The following is a 19,129-nucleotide window of genomic DNA, read 5'->3' as shown; positions in this document are numbered from 1 at the left end:
TGTTGACATTCTTGCACGGACGACAATTATTATTTCACCTCTACCTGGAGGAAGCTTCAAAGAAACTGACCCCTCTTTGGGAACCCAGACTTTATTTTCGTATGGTGTGCATTAATCGAAGTTTCATTCTGGTAAACAATAGGCCACTTGTTCTTACGCGTTTCATGGTTCTTGGGAACTCATTCCTATCAACGATAAAATCCCGTCTCTCTATGATCAGTTTTCTTCTGGAATCGTTTTTTCTGTATACAAATTCCAACTGTTTCATTATTTGCTTGAAGTTCCACAGCAAACTAGAGAACCTAATTAGAAGCTTAATACGTGCCATACTTGGAATATCTCCCTCCATTTACACTTCGGAAACTGTTCGTCTAATGTCATTTTTATCAAAATCATCTACAATATATTTTTTCCAATTCATTCACCGTTTCCCCAAAGTTCTGAATGGCGAATTATGTTCTTCAGCCTTGTCTTTCTTCGTAAGCACCTTATGCAATGTCCTTTCATCTATCCGTGACACAACTCACGACTTACCGATAAAAATGTAATTATTTCGAGGAGCATCAAACTCCTTCTTGAGAAAGTTATGCACACCGACAATCACCATGCAATGGTTTACCTTGTTTCAGTGTACCATCTAATATACGAGAGTAATTCGGAAAGTAAAGAACGTTTTTGTATAAACACTTTAATAACTGATATACAAAGGCGAAATTTGTGTTACATACTATGTGATACTTAAGTTACTTTTCGACATAGTCGCCGTGTAAATTTAAACACTTGTCATACCGTGGTACAAGTTTTTCTATGCCTTCGGCATACACAGTTGCCGCTAAACTGTTGAACCAATCACTAACAGCTTCCTTAAGTTCTTGAAATTTCAGGAAAGAATTCGTGCAGCCCATCAATAGTGAATCGCCTATCCTCTTGAATTTTCCGCTCAATTCTTCCTTTGAGTTCGTCAGTCACAACAGAAGGCCGGCCCGAGCGTTCCTCATCGTGCACATTCGTCCGTCCGTCATTAAACATAATGCACCACTTACGAACTGATGCTTCATTCATTACATTTCCATACACCTCAGTGATTTGTCTATAAATTTCTATCGGACGCACTTTTCGTGCATTCAAAAATCTTATCACACTACGAACCTCACACTTGGCGGGATCAGTAATTGTATCGCACATTTTACTGTCGCACAGCGAAGCAATGACGGACCGTAGCGAATCGCAGCTGGTGCCAGACTGAGGCTAAAGCATGCCCAGGTCAATAACCCAGCGGCAGCGGGGGTGGGGGAACACGCGCACGCGCTAGCGCAAAACGTTCTTTACTTTCCGAATGACCCTCGTAATAGCTAGGACTACGAGAAAATCCACGAATATGTGGTAAAAAATAACTTCCATTTTGCGGCAATAAATAATTGCAGCACGACACACTAGAAACACACCACTCACAAATCACTGTAACACACTTGTTCACGTGTAGCAACTAAACGCTTCATTTGATAAGCTGGCTGATAACTAACGTCACCTACATGCCAAAACCAACAAGACATCTGTCGGATTAAAAGGTTCACGTACATGCTAGCAGAAAATACTTTAAAGATCAACAAAGTGCACTGGCAGAAAGTATGTCAAGATAAAACAAACGTACTCTAAGGAGTTCTTATTATAACAGCTGCAAAGATCCCTCATTCCACATTGAATTTCCAAAAATCTTTCTGTAGTGATATCTTACGTAACAAATCCTATGTACCGTCCAAATTTCAAGCTTGTAGCTTAAGCACTTTGGTCTAGGCATTGATCAGCCAATCAGTATTTCTTCTTTTGTATTTATCAATGTATCTTTTATATACGAGATGTGTTCAAAAGTATCAAACCTTATTTTTTCCCGCGTAAACCAATGAAGCGCGGGAGACTCTCCAGTGTAGATGTAGACGGGACACTCGTGCACAGTCGTGAATTTATCCCGCCCGCAGAAGGCGTCAGTCGCTTGCAGTCAGTCAACGAATGAAGGTGTGCAGTGATGAGCGGTCGTCTGATTTTTTTTTTTTTTCGGTAAAATGACAGAAAAACTTGAGCAACGATATTGCATCAAATTTTGCCAAAAGCTTTGCGACACCCAGCGGAAACCATTCAATTGGATCGATTGAATTTTGAACGAGAATTTGGGCATGAGGAGAGTGTCCGCGGAATTTGATTTAGGTTTTCATTGCCAAACACAACATTCCTGTGTGTCATCAGGCTCACTACTCACCCGACATGGCTACGTTGACTTTTGGTTATTTCCGAAGCTGAAAATGCCACTAAAAGGAACCCTATTTGAATCAAGAGAAGACATCATGCGGAATGCGACGGCATGATTGCTCACCAATCCAAAATCTGCGTTCCGGAAGTGTTTCCAACAATGGCGGAAGCGCTGGGGATAGTGTGTGCATTACCAAGGAAACTACTTTGAATGAGATGAGTTTTTCGGATTTCCAAATCAATAAATGTATTTTTATTAACCAAAGGTTCAATATTTTTTGAACACACCTCGAGTATTAAAATTTGATTATTTTAACGTAGATTAGTTATTTTTGAACTTATACTTACAAAAGTAAACTACAAAGGAAAGGTTAAGAAATGAACATATATATATATATATATATATATATATATATATATATATATATATATTATTATTATTATTATTATTATTATTTGCAAATATAACATACCGTGGTATTTTTATGTGATTACTGATCTCCTTACAGAGAAGAAAGCTCGATCACTGATTTTTCCCCGTGGTAAATCATTATGCTTATTTTTCATTCTAATTTTAAAACAGAAAACAATTGCAATGAAATATAGGATTCGGGATTTTCTTAATATATATATATTAAGAAAAGGATCATGAAAGAAACGAAATTCAGGGTCTAATATGGCAATAAATTTCTTATGTATTATGTGGTTTATGCTGTGATAGTGTACGGTTTCCATCAGTGACTTTTCTTTTTAGAAACTTAAATTCTTTGCATTTGAAGATATCGAGAAGGAATAAAACAAGGTGCTTAACATTAGAGCCTTTCTCTCCTTTGAATCATAATTAACAGCATTGTCTCATTTTCGTAAGCTCTAGACTTCACCGATGACAAAGTTTAAATAAAAGTAATATCTATTGTTTGTACTGTTACCTTTATTTATCCTTTATTTAACTTCATCTTTTATTGCCATGTTGAACCAAGAAAGCCAAGAGTCTTCGAAAATTAGTGTACGCTGTTGTGTTTCTAAAGATAGAAACACTGTAGTAACTAGTACTATGCTTCATTTAGATGGTTGTGCTTTCGATCGTATAATGTTAATAAGAAGTATTATAAAAGAATTCTGATCTGGCAGAGGGGACAAGTTGGCTTAATAATAGAGCGCTCACTTTTGGTGCTAGGGGTCCCTGGTTCGATCTCAGGTCAAGAAAGTTTGTAGTGAACAATATCGTCTCTGTGGAGTTTTTCAAGGTTCTCCCGCTTCCCCCCACATTCTCATTCTACCATTTTTTCATAATCATTCACTTCCTTTAATCATTCGTCTCCCTTAGCCTAAATGGCATAACTCGCGGGACTTAAGTTAAGATTATGTTTCATTTTACTAGCTGAATCTGCGCTCTCTACACAGCACATCATTTACATATGAGCATGAATCTCCTTGTCATTCCTCACATGATCTGTACATGTTCCTTTACACACAAGTGAAAGACGTCTTGATAAAAATCGGCAAGGGGTACCATAAAGGGAAGATTTTTTTGATTATTTTTTCAATATCTCGCACCGTTTGCAAGATTTGGGCCTACTTCCGGTTGGAGTTTCTGATTCATGTATGATCAGTGTTTTCTTCTTGCATGCAGTGTGTAATAAGCAAATACATTACATACACAATTAATTATAATGTCAGTGATATACAAGGTCGGTCCCGAAACTAATGCGCCCATTTTTATTTTAAGCAATTTATTGAACCGATTCATACAATTACTCAATATTCTTCGAAATACATCCCTCCTTTTTCAACACACTTGTTCCAACGCGATGTCCATGCTTTATATGCGTCCTGGAAGTCCGTCACAGGGATGTCCTTTAGTAACTTCGTCGGAGCCGCTTTCATGTTCTCTAGGGTAACCAAATGCTGTCCTTTGAGGGATTTTTTAATCTTCGGGAAGAAAAAGAAATCGGGAGGGGACAAATCAGGACTGTAAGGCGGCGAGGGGAGCGTTGAGATGCCGGCCTTGGTCAGATAGTCGGTCGTCATAAAGCCGGTGTGCCTGGGAGCATTGTCATGGTGCAGCTTCAAGAAATTTTTGATCTGGCGCCTGACACGGTTGACCCGTTGCTTTAGCTTTTTCAGTACTTCGCTTTAGAATTTGGCGTTGACAGGTTGGTCAGGTGGAACAAATTCAAAATGGACCATTCCCTTGGAATCGACCGAGCACTCATATAGGGGTTCACTGAAACAGGCACTGTGACTCTCCAGGAGCTCGGAGCCAACTGGTGCTGGTCGCGGTATGTTCCCAAGACTCCACCCACCTTTCCGTGCAAGCGGCAACACTGCGACGAATAGTCACGGCAGAAGAAAATAGGGCGCATTAATTTCGGGACAGACCTTGTATGGTGTTCATTGGGCAAAACACTTCAAACAATAAAGATTCATCTTAGACTTTAGAAATGGTTATGTTTCGTTTTTCATTATCACTTGGCCATAAAACGCCTGAGAGATATACAACCCCTGTATACAAATATGTTGTGTTAGAATGAATAACTCGTAGGATATGACGCTTTTTTAAAATTTCAACACTTCCAGTGTACCTCTAAAAATGTAAGAAAGAAATAACGGCAATGTTTTTTAAATACTCAATTGGAACTGGACAATCTACACAAAATTTGCAATCAATCAGTGGAAACGGCATCTTTCTAGAGCCTGTAGTACCCGAGAACTCACTGTTGAAAGGATTAGCCACAAACATATAATTTTTTCATTTTAATATGTAGATTTTCTAATTTGGCAGTACTTTGTGGTTACCCTCTGTTTCGCAGAAACGCATTGAAAGTTTTAATAGGACCTCAATATTAGAAATATTTAGTGAAATGAACAAAACACCAACATAAATTCAAAGAGGTGCGGTTCGCAATAGAGCCTTGTCGCACAAGTACAATCGTGATTTACTGCAACAGAAACGAATTACAAACACACAGACACATGAATAAAAAGAAAAATTGCAATGAACAATAATGGCATGAACCTTACGTAATAAATTCAGTATACAGATGAGACTCTTAATATCACCTTTTTTCATTGGATTGTAATTTCAACTACCGTAAGACAGGGTTACTTTGCACAAGATTTAAGCAATTTTAAAGAAAATCGCATGCAACTTACAAACGTAATGATTTAGAACACTATATTTTAAACATATAATAGATGCAAGTTCATTAGTAAACATTCAGCATGACCATAGTTATTGAAATATAAACTTTGGCGCAAAGTAACCTCATAGGTAGGGTTACTTTGCACACCATACATAAAAGTATGTTCAACATACGAACATAACGTTTCTGTGCAATGTTTTCCCTTCAGTATTTATACATTTTACTTTCTGCACAAAACTGCATGCAGTCTACAAATATTGATATTAGAATGATGGTACCGGTATCAGAACTTAGTTTAAATTGTCGATATTTGTAAAGAAAATTATGTATTTTCTGGTACCGGCACAGAAACCACATTCTAAGAGTTTAGCATATGTCCCACAAAAATGGCAACTCAGAAAAAAAATCCCGTGAACTGATTTGCTTTGGTTATTCTTTATGTCCAAGAATATCATCCCAACCGTAATCAGTGGAAGATTTACGGGGTTTGGGACTTTCACGTTGAAACCCACCCAAATTGCATGATTTCTTTTTTAAAAAATCTAATGTTAGTCATTCCTATGTGTATAATCTGGAAGCCCCCAAAAGTCTAGTGATTTCTAGAAGAAACGAAGCCTTTGTGAGTGAAGCCCCTCTCCAACTACTTTTCTGGATCCGCCACTGTTCATAATTTATTTTCCAACAAGAAATTCATTCCGGCGTCTACCTAAGTAGGAAATTTACATAAATTTAGAATGCAGGAGGCTACAGTAGTAATAATTTCCTATCTAAGTGGTATTTTGGACCGGTGCAAAGTAACCCCGAGTAGAGGCTAAAACCGTCTTCTCTGTTTTACTTTTTTTTATGACTTTAAAACGTTTCATATTTCAATTTCAACTATTGCATCAGAATCTCATACACAGTAGTGTTCTACGAAACTGACTTAACTTTGACGGAAATTCTTGTACGTGATAACTTTAAAATTTTGGCGGTCTTTACAGTGACTGCTTTCCATACTTCTACAACAACGAACCCTCCCGGTAATTAGAACTGATGTTAACCGCCAACATTATAGCCAAAATACAGTTACATGTTCTATCTTACGGGGGCAGCTGAAGCTTCGTTACTGTTCATGGTTTTGTCGACAGAGGACTGTGAAACTCTTTTCATATTTTGTGCAAAGTAACCCCGCCTTACGGTATCCGAATGAATGCAATGAGATACTGCATTAAAGTATGGAATAAGGCCAACCTCGCCAAATCTAAACCTACTCTTAAGAACGCGAGTACGACTGTCTAAACGTCTCCACAATCTTCTTCGAAAGGTTAAATTGCCTGCTTCCAGCAGCTGCGTTCTCGGACAGCGCTTGCTTCAAAAGTAGAATGAATCTGTATATATATGGATGATTTATGTCTACTTTCTATTAAACTTGAAATTCTGAACCTCGGTATGGTTCGTGCTTTTATCGCTGTTATCGAATTGGTTTCTTATTGCCATGAAACAATAAAAATATAATTAGTATAACGTAAGGAGTCAAATAACAATCAAATATAAAAAAAAAATAAACTTTCAAATATTGCTGTATTAACGGGTGGAAGGTTGCATTTAAGTCAACAGGTGTCCGCCAAATAATCTAGGAAAACCTGTGCCTCTGGGATGTCGGGTGCATCGTCTTGTATATATGGAAATGCATCAAGAATGTCTTCAAGTGGAGCGAGTGGAAGTGCATCTGTTCTCCCAATCTATTTCCTCATATCATTATCAGCCTTGTAAAGTGGGGCCAATCCAATATCTTGTACTTTTCTCCATATGGATTGGGTAAAATGAAACAAACAAACGCGTAATGTCGCTTGCTGGAATGTTTCTCTTGTAGCGTTTATTGCCGCTTGTTTCAAGTCAGTCATAAATTTTTGCACACGAAACTGGAAGCAATAATCTTCAGCTTTTTTCTTGATTTGCTGAAGCATGAGTATGTACAATGACTGAGTTTTGCTTTGCAATAAACAGAAGAGGAGTTTAAAAAATTTCCGAAATACTTTCCGTGCAGTATATAACTATGAAAATAGACGTGGACAAATTTTAAATGTTCCATTGTCACTATCTTTTTGTTCATTTCACTTTATGATGTGCTGGTATACCAGCCATCTTGACTTTCACAATAATTTATGAAATAATTTTTTGTTACAATTTGTACATGTGATTACAATATTACGATGGAATCAATTTCTCAACATCTAATACAAATATCGGCGTACTTCTGGTGCAGTACAGGCTTTCAATTTTTCTCTTCTTCGAAACATGACAACGCTGAGCGTGAAGAACCGTTTGAACCCCTTTCTGCAAAACAGGAAAACAGAGTACTTTGTTGTCTTCTTTAAATTTTTGAATTATCCTTTTTTTCTACGATTTTTATCATCATATTTTAGAAATAGAATTACCAACTATTTTCACCTGAGAGACAGAGAGAGATAGAGAATGGGAAATGCTTAAAGTAAAACTTCGTAATCAATAAGTTAAATTTATTTTAAATATTTTTTTATCAACAACATTCTAGATATGTCATCTAAGATATCCTCAAAAAAAGTAACCCAAAAAATGATTTAAGTTGTATGTTGAGGGTACACAGGCATTCGGCGATTGCTTAATCATTATTTATTATTTATTTATTTATTTATTTATTTTTACCAGCTTGTTTACCCTTATGAATACAATTAAAAGTAATAACCCCCAAACTAATAAAATAAAATAGCTTTAAAAAAGATTTATTTTTTCTTTCTCGAGATTCCACTGAATTTTACTATTATATTTCTAAACTTGAGGTACCATTGTATTTTCCTTAAAAAATAATTCCCTTTCTGTTCGCAAGATTTGACTAGCATTAGAATTTTACCGTAGTAGAATGTAAAATATATATATATTATTGCCAAGCCAAAGAATTTTCTTTCAAAACGAAACACAATATGATTTTTTTGTTTTGTAAAAAGAATACATTTTTAAAATTGTTTCTTTGGCTCGTATTTTCCTTTTTCTTATCTTATAATATACATCCATTTTAAGAAAAAATTACACATATCTAGTTGTTCAATTGTGCTGTCATTTCATGAGCACAGTTAGAAGCTCTGCATTGAAAATCACAGCAAGCAGAAAATTAATAATTTGTTTTTTGATTTCTTAATCTGATGTACAAAACACACTTTTTTCTTTCTTCAAGTCACTTGTGAGACATTTTCTTAATACGTGAGGACACAGTCAGCGTTAAAAGGAACTGTTTCTTCATGTTTTTTTTTTTTTCTTTATACAAAATACATGCATTGCACTTGCAGTAATTTTATTTATTTTCTATTCTTATTTATCCATGGCAGGAAGTGTGTTACTCTGGTATATACTCCAGGATACCGTCCTTTACCACAGCCGATGCCCCAACTCACAATACCAACTTGAGTCCATTGTCGTCCTTCGTTCACCATAAGTGGACCTCCGCTGTCGCCCTGCAAAATTCAGATATACATATTTTTTACACTTCTTGTCACGAAATTATCAGAAAAGTTTGAAGCATGTTTTAAAATCTTCAAATGCAATAAAAAGGTAAATTTAAACATTTCATTGTTTGACTTACGATGTATTAAGTAGAAACTTTTTTTTTTTTTTTCTGTTAGCTGTTTATATGCGTAAGTTGTCAGCAACGGAAAATCACGTATTTCCAATGCGTATTTCACAGAAAGATTGAGACATACACAGGTAAAACCCGGAAAATTGTGCATTGAATTTAATAGATTACAGGGCCAAAAGCTCCACTATAAATAATAAAAGAAATTATTGTGTTTAGTAAACGTTTACGTTCAACAGTGCCAATATGGTAAAAGTAAAAAATGGAAAGATACAAGAATAGGACGGAAACAAATAAGAATATCTTTTCCCCACCTCTTTACTTATTTCAATTTGTTAAAATAATGAATGTTGCAAAGACAATATACTGCTTATTAAAGTGACATGAACATGCCATGAATTAAGTAATTTCTGTTAAATACGCTTATGTCTATTAATTCTGTACCTCATTTTTTCTTTCTTTTTAGTTGTGATTAGAATTAAAACGAAAATCTTACGTTTAATTCCATCGTAGTTCGCGTTCTGGGCAGTAAGCGCGAACTAAATATCCGGTCATTTTTTTTTAATTTACCTATACATACGAACAATGTCTATACATACGAAAACCTTTGATATTCACACGATCACTGTCGTCCAGGGTTTAAAACTATGCAAGCGAAAAGAGGATAGACTTTATCATTCTGTATATATATATATATATATATATATATATATATATATATATATATATATATATATATATATATATATATATATATATATATAATTATGTATATGTTGTTATGTGTGATTATTCTTGTATTCAAACTTGCTTTCGGAAAGAAGTGAAGAAAGAAGAAACTTAGTTGTGAGTAAGGAAGGCTTTTGATTTGTATTTTCTTTCGTTCTTTCTTTGACAGCAGTTGTCACCCAAGCTTAAGAGGTAGCGAAGACTAGATTAACCTTCATCCATGGTGATGGTTCTTCAATCCAAACTTGTTCTTTTCAAAGATGTCAGTGCTACTCAGAAAGTAGTTTCTTTGATGTGAGCAAACAATTTCGGTTGATATATCTTTTTTGACATTTCTCGTGCTGTTACATTTGCCCAAAATTTGAAAAGCTGTCCATGCAGAAAGGTTAGGCTTCATTCTTGGTGATAGTCCAAACTTAATTTTCGAACCTTGCCAGTGAAGTTGAAGAGGTAATTTCGTCGTTGTAATCGATAAAACCTTCGGGTGTTCCCTTTTCTTTCGAAAAGCTTGTCTTTGGTGGGGAAAGAAGATTTGTTTTCTTTGATCTTCCAGGGACAAACCAGCTACGATAGGTTGTCAGCATTCTGTTTGTTATAGTTTTAACTATTATATGATTATTAATTTTCTCAGTGGTTTTATGGTTATTATTTGTTCTTTTCTGTTTTATACGATTAAAATGTAGAGGTTAGGGAGAAAAGAAAAAAAGATGAATAAAAATTAACAAAGAGCCAGAAGTTCTGGAATAATCGCAAACAAATGTGTTCACATACAAACGTATATGCTCAAACAAAAAGAAAACTATGAAATTAGCTAGAAGAAAAAAATTCATTTGTGAAATTTCAATAGCACTTCCATTATTTAAACAAGTAATCGATGCGAACGGACGAAGAAAGAAAGATCTTTGAGTAATTTCTGGTATTTTTACATCTTTCTGCGTCTCAGAATTTGTCTCCGATAGTCATATGGATATAACTTCTTATTTGTTAACATAGACTAGTAATTGTTTCGCACATTTTTTAAGAATCAGTAAACTAAATTTTTGATTCGTCATGATTCTGAACATTTTTATTTAGGCGATAGGGATAGGCTCCTAAGTCTGATGGCGCATGCCTGTTCCAGTAGTTGCTGTAGCCGTTAACAAGTACGAGGATATGTCAGTCATATAATCTTGCTTAGAGTATTTGTCATTACTTTACCTTTTATTATTAGTTAATTGTTATTACTTATCTTTTATTATTAATTATTTGTTATTACTTTACCTTTTATTATTAGTTAATTGTTATTACTTTACCTTTTATTATTAGTTAAGTAGTTAAGTGTTATTACTTTACCTTTCATCGTCGTAAATAGCCTATAAGGCAACTTGCGGTACGTGATAATAATAATAATAATAAATACTGGCAATAATAATAAATAAAATAAATAAATAAATAAATACACGTAAATAAAGGAATATCTCGATTATTGCTGTTATTGCTGCCACGAGAAATACCGCAATAAATGAATCCGCTGTAATCGGGATAAAGAATACGTGTGAAATGGGTATTCTTGCCAAAAGATATTTCAAGTCTATTAATTAAACTTTATATAAGAGGTAAAAAGAGATCTTTTAAGTAAAAAATAGTTTCATTTAGAATAAGTTTATTCTTTAATCTTTAATTGTATATAAAGACTACATACGTAGAGTCTTGTTCAAAAACTCCTGGCCACCCACATTTATTTAGAAAGCCCTGTACTTTTAATTATAATTGGAGTTAAATCAAACAAATGTGGATCTTCTTTGGTAAGCCAAAGCATTTGAGTTTCCTACGTGCGATTGCCTGAATATAGCCTTTTAAAGCAAGGTGGGTGGCCAAGATTTTTTCCAACAGGACTGTATATAATTGTTTCTTAGATTATAATTAGTTGATAGAGTTGTCTAGGAGTTTTTTTACTTTCTATAAAGCATGGAAGCAATGGATGGAATTGTAAATTTTGCGAAGAACTTTCAATTTGTCTCGTAATACTGTTTGTCGGATAAAAATGAGGCGTTGCGTCCAGGATCTAGGCTAGACAATTTTTAATGTATATATAGTGTACTACATATCGCGACCTATGTAATTCGAATTTGGAGCGCAATAATTGAGATTTTGCTATCAGATTATAAACCACGATAAATCGAGAATAGCGATTACCCAAATTGCAATAATCGAGGTATTCCTGTAATAATGATAATAATGCAAGAGCGTTTTGTTGTTTGCACATACAATAGCTAAAGAATCGTAAAAACTACAAAATTCTGTTAAAGCTTTCTGAAATTATTCTGAATAATTTTTTATGATATTGGCGAAGGAACTGCGTGTATATACTTACACTGCAGGAATCTTGACTTTGTTGTCCAGCGCAAAGGAAGTGTTCAACAATTCCTCCCGGTGCTTGGTGACCATATGTAGACTTACAAGCTTCATTTGTCCATATCGGAATAGTTACTTCCTGTAGAACGCTTGGTTGTGGACCACCTGAAAACATAACAGAATGATAGTTTAGATGTAGCATAACAAGAATTTGAAGAATTAGTTTTAAAGCGGAGAAATATTAAACTGTGATAACAGGCATTAATTATATGCATGATACTAGCTAAAAGATAATACTGAAACCAAAAATAGAATACGAGTATAGGTTTCAAAAAGCTATGCAATGAACATGTTAATCGTACAATTTAGCAATGACTTACTTTTAAATAGTCTTAAGTTTAAAAATTATTAATCGTATCCATAAGGCCTCTTCTCTTCCTCGGTGATCTAAATATTTGCAGTGCAAACATATATCATATTCTGACAGAACAATAATATTTTTGTCTGTCACCAGCATTACACAGAGCATTCTTCATCTTGGTAGTAAAAAATTTTAAGCTACCGAGGACAATAAAAGGTTTTGTCGAAATCGTTTGGCAATTTTTATAACTAAGACTTACTTCAAGGTAAATCATCGATAAATAGTAATATTAATATGCGTCCGTGTCAATATTTCATTAGATAATGTTAATCGTACTTTAGTTCAGATCATGTTCATATTTTTCTCACCGAGAGATACGATACTACTATTCAGAAAGTTTGTGTCCAGTTTGAAAGTCATCATCTTCCGTTCAAGTACGTAACTGTAGAAATTGTCTAGTGAATCATCTCTGGATAGTGCCACGCGCAAATGCCAATCAGAAAAGGAAGATGTTAATAAATTAATCTCTGACCTTAAAACGTTTGATCTTGAGATTTGTAGATAATCATGGAAAACGTCTGAGTTGGAATTGCAGTTTTTTTTGAATGAAGTAATGCGAGCCGAAGATATTAAATGTTTTCTTGGTACAATAAAATAAACTAAAAAGAAAATGTAAATATTGCACATGAGGCCGCTTCCATTCGTATAAGAACTCCAAGAACAGTAGTAATCAATTATCTTAGTTCATGATGATTGTTTCATTAAAATGAAAGGATGTATTTCTATGTACAAAATTTAATCAAAATCGATTTAGCCGATTTGACATTGATCCCTGGTTGGATTGGAGTTTAGCGTCCTTTTCAGCACCGAGGCTATTAGACATGAACGTACAATTTAAGGTAGAATTTGAGTCTCGTAATACGTTCAAATTTCAAGAGGCTTTCCTGTATTAGACGAACGGGAAGGCTGCCGCTTTCACGCGATGATGCAATTACGGTTGCCTAAGAGGTTAAGGCTGTCTCGTCCGGAAAAAGTGTCGTGAAAGTGATGTCTCTTTTCGGAAAGTGTAACTGTTTTTGTTGGAAGAGTTCTTTTTCATCTTGTATCTTGTCACAACGGTTGCCTACGAGACAAGACTTGAGGCTATCTCCTATGAAAAAGGAGTCGTGAAAGTGGTGTCTCGTCTCGGAAAGTGTATTTCTATTGGAATATTTCTGTCTCATTTTGTATCCAGTCACTAGGGTTGCTTACGAGACAAGAGTGAGCCTGTCTCCTACGGAAAAGGTGTCGCGAAAATGATGTCTCGTTTCGGAAAGTGTATCTATTTCTATTGGAAGAGCTTTGTCTCGTCTTGTATCTTGTCACTAGGATTCTCTACGAGACAAGAGCTGAGGCTGTCTCCTACGGAAAAAGTGTGAAAGTAGTGTCTCGTCTCGGAAAATGTAACTGTTTTGTTGGAAGAGTTCTTCCTCATCTTGTATCTTGTCACAAGAGTTGCCTACAAGACAAGAGTTGAGGCTGTCTCCTATGGAAAAGATGTGAAACTTGTATCTCGTCACGGAAAGTGTCTGTTTCTATTGGAAGAGCTCTGTCTTGTCTCGCTAGCAATCCTGGATAAACACATCAGCATTACAAGGTCCCTGTTAAGGGCAGTGGCGTAGCCAGGGGGGTCTCACCCGGCTCAAGCCCTCCCCCATTAGTGTTGTGATGTTGAAAGTGGATTCTGCTTACATGAAGTATGTTTCATTTTTAATGTTAGAACTTTTTTTTTTTAGTTCCTGGCGTAAGCATACGGAATCTTGTAGTTTTACTCCAGGTGTAATTATGTATATGTGTATGTAGTACTTTATTCCTCGGTAACTACCAGCCAACTTTAAACCAAATTCGATGCGCAAGTACCTAATCATCTAAGGAATAAAGATAACTATATGCGATGGCCGAGCTCGGCCGGCGACAGGCTTGGCTCGGCTTGCCTTGTACGTTGTATTTTATTTCTCGGTAACTACTGGCCGAATATAATCGAAATTTGGTGCGCAGATAGCCCATTGTCCAAAGAATAAAGATCGCTATACTTGGTGGCCGACTCGGCAAAAGACAGGCTCGGTTCGGCTCTGTGGGTATGTGGTACTTTATTTCTCGGTAACTGTTCTCCAGATTTAAATCAAATTTGGTGGCCAAGTACCCAATTATCTAAGGAATAAAGATCGTTATATATGATGTCTGAGCTCGGTTGCCAACAGTCTCGGCTCGACTTGCCTTGTGTGTTGTATCTTGTTTTTCGGTAACTACTGGCCGAACATCATAGAAATTTGGACGATAGGACATCACAAAGAAAAACAACGATTAGTCATGTTTAAAAAAATCCTGGAAGCTCTAGATTTAACCCAACATAAAATTTCAACAAATTATTATATACAATATCCTTCATCTTTTCGATTTCTTTTTCTGTGGCATTATTAATTTACTAATTTCGATAGCAAATAGAGGGCATTAAACAAAAAATGTTTGTTAAAATTAAATATATAAATATATACTGGTACTGTTTTTACATTATTGAGCTCCAGCTTAGCCGAATTGTTTGTGCGCGAGACTTTGGTGTGAAAGGTCCATTACTCCTTGTGGTAGCACTAAAATTATTCAGTATTAATTTAGTATCATGAGACAGTTGAGATGCTATCTGAATCCAGAGCTATGAAACTCCAGTCCGGGAAGCCAAAAATAATGGCGTTTGGACGATGATTGGCTAACCACGCATCGCTGAGTAGATAGAGCGCCATCTGGCCGGCCAGAGATCTTTATGGGTTGTGGCGAAAGGAAGTTTAATACAGCTTCCTTCTACCTGTAAGCAAATTTAATCAATTTCTCAATATCGTGCAACTAAAGAAAACTGAAAATAATATTACTCTAGCCAGCCACATGGTGCACATAGGGCTTAGGCTCCAACCTAGGACCACGTATTTGGCTCCATCTCACCCGGCTTGTATGTTATAAAATAAATAGATCCATTGAACTAGAAATGTTCTGTATGGGCATTTCTGTATTACATATTATAATACACTGTTGTGTTTTAGTGATTCGGCCTAAACGTGCATTCAAAGTGAAATTTTCTGTAGTCGCTACTAAATGCAGAATTCATTGTGACAACAATGTGATCATTGCAATTTACAACACAAGAACTACGAATATATTTTCTTTGACGGAAGGGGAAGGGGCTGAAGTATAGTCTTGGGTGTGAGAATGTGTTAATTTGGTCCAGTACATGGTCAGTTATTCGCTTCTAATGCCATATTTCTGACCTTTTCAGGCCGGTATATGTAATGATTTCTATATACTGCTTTGCTATATATTAACGGGAAAGCGACAAAACCTGAAGTCTGAATACAGCAAGATCATAGAGTTTTGTTGCAAGATATAATTTATGCAAATATCTATCGCCAAACTGAAATATTCAGTCACCAATGGGGACCTGGTGATCGAAAATTCCGACCTGGTGATCAATTACGATACATAGGCGTACATGGCTTGGCCTTAAATTAGTTAGGCGCTAGATTCGTATTCCTAGTTGCCATGGTGACGTGGCACTCCGGATTTTTCAAGCCCCCCATAAAATGCTTGTGTGTGAGCCTCCCCTGATGAGTTTCTCGCTACGCCACTGGTTAAGGGAGATTTCAATATATTAGGAAATCAACAAAAAATTCACTTACCTTCTCTCAAGCTTCCCCATCCTATCACAGTTGCTGTACGTCCCGCATAAGATCTTGACCCAGTAGGCAAACATATTGGACGAATACTTTTTGTGTAGGTTACTGGCGAATCTAATGTCAAGATCGCTACGTCATTGTACTGTAAAATATAATTAAAAAAAGTGTAATTAATTGGATGAATATTTAGCAATGTTGAATAAACTATTTATGTGCCACAAAAAAAAAAAAAAATTAAAAAAATGGATGAAAAGCATGTATAATATGGGACTGTTCTTCGGTTAAAAAAAAAAAAAGTTGGAATCCTTGTGATTGTTACGACGAACTTAAATAATATATATATATTGTAATTTTTTATTTTTCGCATTCTAATATAATATAATATAATACAACTGACTGTTCAGAATTTACTGTTTATCTTTCTGTAAAAAAATGTCAAATATATTCCAATAATTTTATTCTTGAAAAAAAATTAAATAATTGCAAATACTGCGTAATCAATGTATACTTATCGTAATAAGTAGCAGTCGTATATTTACACCGAATTCAAGCAAAAAAAAAAAAAATACATAATATTATATTATATATATATATTATATTATATTAGAATGCGAAAAATAAAAAAAATACAATGTAATGAACAATATTATATATATAATATAATATAATATATACACACATTTGTTTCAAATGATAACAATATATTACTTAATTTACATTTTGGTATATGAATTAAGCTCACTCTCAGCTCCCAACTTCCATTCAGTAGAAAAGAATTGTTCTTGGTAAAGCGTTCTGAACAATATTATATTTCATACATTTAATGGAGAGTATTTTTTCAGTTTTGCCAGAAGCAAACCGTTTATTTTCAAACTGCCCTTATTTTGCGATATATTTCCTTCATATCTACATACTATTGTAATTATTGTGTAATCATTCCTTATCTTATGATTTTTAATACTAAGTAATAGCCCAAATACGTATAGTGATCTCGAATATAATACTACTACTACGTTTTTGAGGTGATTTTAATGGAGAAAATATTCAGCACAAAATAATACACATACTTTGAAAGTATTACATAATGGAAAACTTATAAATCTAAAACTATTTTTAAAATTTAAATCTCAGCCTTTATTGCACTTTCTTCTGATGTTTACGAAAATATACAGTACTGAGATCGATTTGTATCCCGTGGGAACACCCCGTGAAAATACATTAATAGTAGATTTTAAGTGTCGATCAAATCTAACTATACATGACGCGTTACCATTATCTATTTCCTATATATATATATATGTCTGACCCTGGGAGTCATGTAATGGCACGGCAAATCATGGAAGAGTAATGCAAATGGTACTGTGCGGTCTGAAATAGCTATATCTTCTCTTTTTTTAAATGTAAATGGCTAAGCTGCATTTATAATACGAATACGTTCTTTTTTACGAAACTGTTTTTTTTTATCGTATGTAACTATAAAAATATAGTATTATGCCAATACAGTATTTCTATTTTTTCAGATGTGCAGAAATAATTGGTTGCATAATAGTATTTAGAATTTCTTTACAAAACAGGTAGCAAATAAACTAATTTTGCTACATAATTCTAAAATAATACAAGAAATTTTCTGTTTATCTAGAAAATACGAAAATTTATGAGCTTCAGCTTAATCCTGTACACAATATCCTTTCCATTCCTAACAAGACAAGGTATTGCTATCACGCTTTTGCATATATAGTTGGCAATATTGTTATGTTATTCATACAGAGAAGTGTGGAAAATATTGTAGAATGTATTATTTTATTACTAAGTACATCTCGATTTTATATTAGTGTTACATACGCGCCAGGAAGGAATAAGGAAAAAATTATCATTAAGTGTTAAAAACATATTTTAAAATAATAAATGACTAGCAATAAACAAAAACTAAAATAAAACTAAATTAAATCTGACCCCACATGCTAACACACAAACTTTAAATAAATAACTTTTCAAAACCAAATAAAAACTAAACAACAAAAATAAACTATCGAATAAAAGGTGGGTGGAAGCGGGGTCATTTTATCGCTTTGCATTTCATCACATCCCATCAACCTACAACTGCCAAGCGTACAAGCTAGCAAAAATCCAACCTTTTAAACTATGGAACTAAAAATTGTAATGTAAGTCTGTTTTCCTTTCTAACCTATTGGTTTAAGCTATAAATAAAATAGTGAAAATTGGTATTCCGTGAGGGGATAATATATTTATTACCACTATACTATGTATTAATTTTGTACCAATAAATCATATTTTGTTTAAATTAAATTTAATCATTCAATAGCCATTGTTTTAACAACTAGTCAACAGTCTAAAACATTATATATATATAATCAATTTTAAAAATTCAAAACGTTAGATAAAATTTTAAAAAATGGGAAGAAATTATGAAGTGGAATATCAACATTATACTGTCTTGCACATCTCTCTCTCTCTGCGTTAGAAATGATTTTGCTTGGGAGAAATGTTATTGATATGTTTCCTGACATCTACCCAGTTATTTTTGAATCTACAACAATCCATCATGTATAATAAAAACGATAGATTATAGTAGATAATTACAAAAATCTACTTCATAGATCTAATGACACTTTCAGAATAGTTTGGACATTTAATAGCGCTATTATTATTATTATTATTATTATTATTATTATTATTATTATTATTATTATTATTATTATTATTATTATTATTGTTGTTGTTGTTGTTGTTGTTGTTGTTGTTGTCTGCATTGGCTCCAGTGTTATCAAGTTATGACAAAAAATCGGAAGTGAGGATTTTTTAACGTATAGTTTAGAAGTCTCTTTATTACTTTTCTTCACAGACAAATCAGAAAGTTCACTTAATTGCAATTCGAAAGTTGTTGTTATTGGTATGTTGTTATTGGTATGTCGATTACATTAGGGTGTTTAAGTGAAAAACCTGATTTTCTTTTTTACTTTTTTAACAAAACTTATCGAAATGTAAGGAGTATATGTATACTGTGCGG

At 34.3% G+C, this 19,129-nt stretch overlaps 2 protein-coding genes across 3 annotated transcripts in view; one reads left to right on the top strand and one right to left on the bottom strand.

The window, feature by feature from the left end:
* gwl (serine/threonine-protein kinase greatwall) overlaps positions 1-8,868 on the top strand; it is a 67,056-nt gene extending 58,188 nt beyond the window's left edge. Inside the window, exon 14 of the mRNA XM_081742316.1 lies at positions 8,732-8,868. The gene's annotated coding sequence lies outside the window, so the exon portion shown is untranslated. The remainder of the gene's footprint in view (positions 1-8,731) is intronic.
* The window catches only part of LOC145673013 (uncharacterized), a 134,785-nt gene continuing 123,530 nt past the window's right edge, over positions 7,875-19,129 (bottom strand). For both annotated transcript variants that reach the window (XM_081742317.1, XM_081742319.1), the window contains exons 6-8: positions 16,105-16,243; positions 12,059-12,204; positions 7,875-8,857 (exon numbers count right to left, since the gene is read on the bottom strand). In XM_081742317.1, coding sequence (XP_081598443.1) covers positions 8,702-8,857; positions 12,059-12,204; positions 16,105-16,243 — 441 coding nt within the window. In that variant the 3' untranslated portion in view covers positions 7,875-8,701. The remainder of the gene's footprint in view (positions 8,858-12,058; positions 12,205-16,104; positions 16,244-19,129) is intronic.

The sequence above is a fragment of the Thermobia domestica genome, chromosome 16 (assembly GCF_964235325.1).
Source record: "Thermobia domestica chromosome 16, izTheDome1.hap1.1, whole genome shotgun sequence".
Lineage (NCBI taxonomy): Eukaryota > Metazoa > Arthropoda > Insecta > Zygentoma > Lepismatidae > Thermobia > Thermobia domestica.
This window is presented reverse-complemented; position numbering and strand designations above follow the sequence as displayed.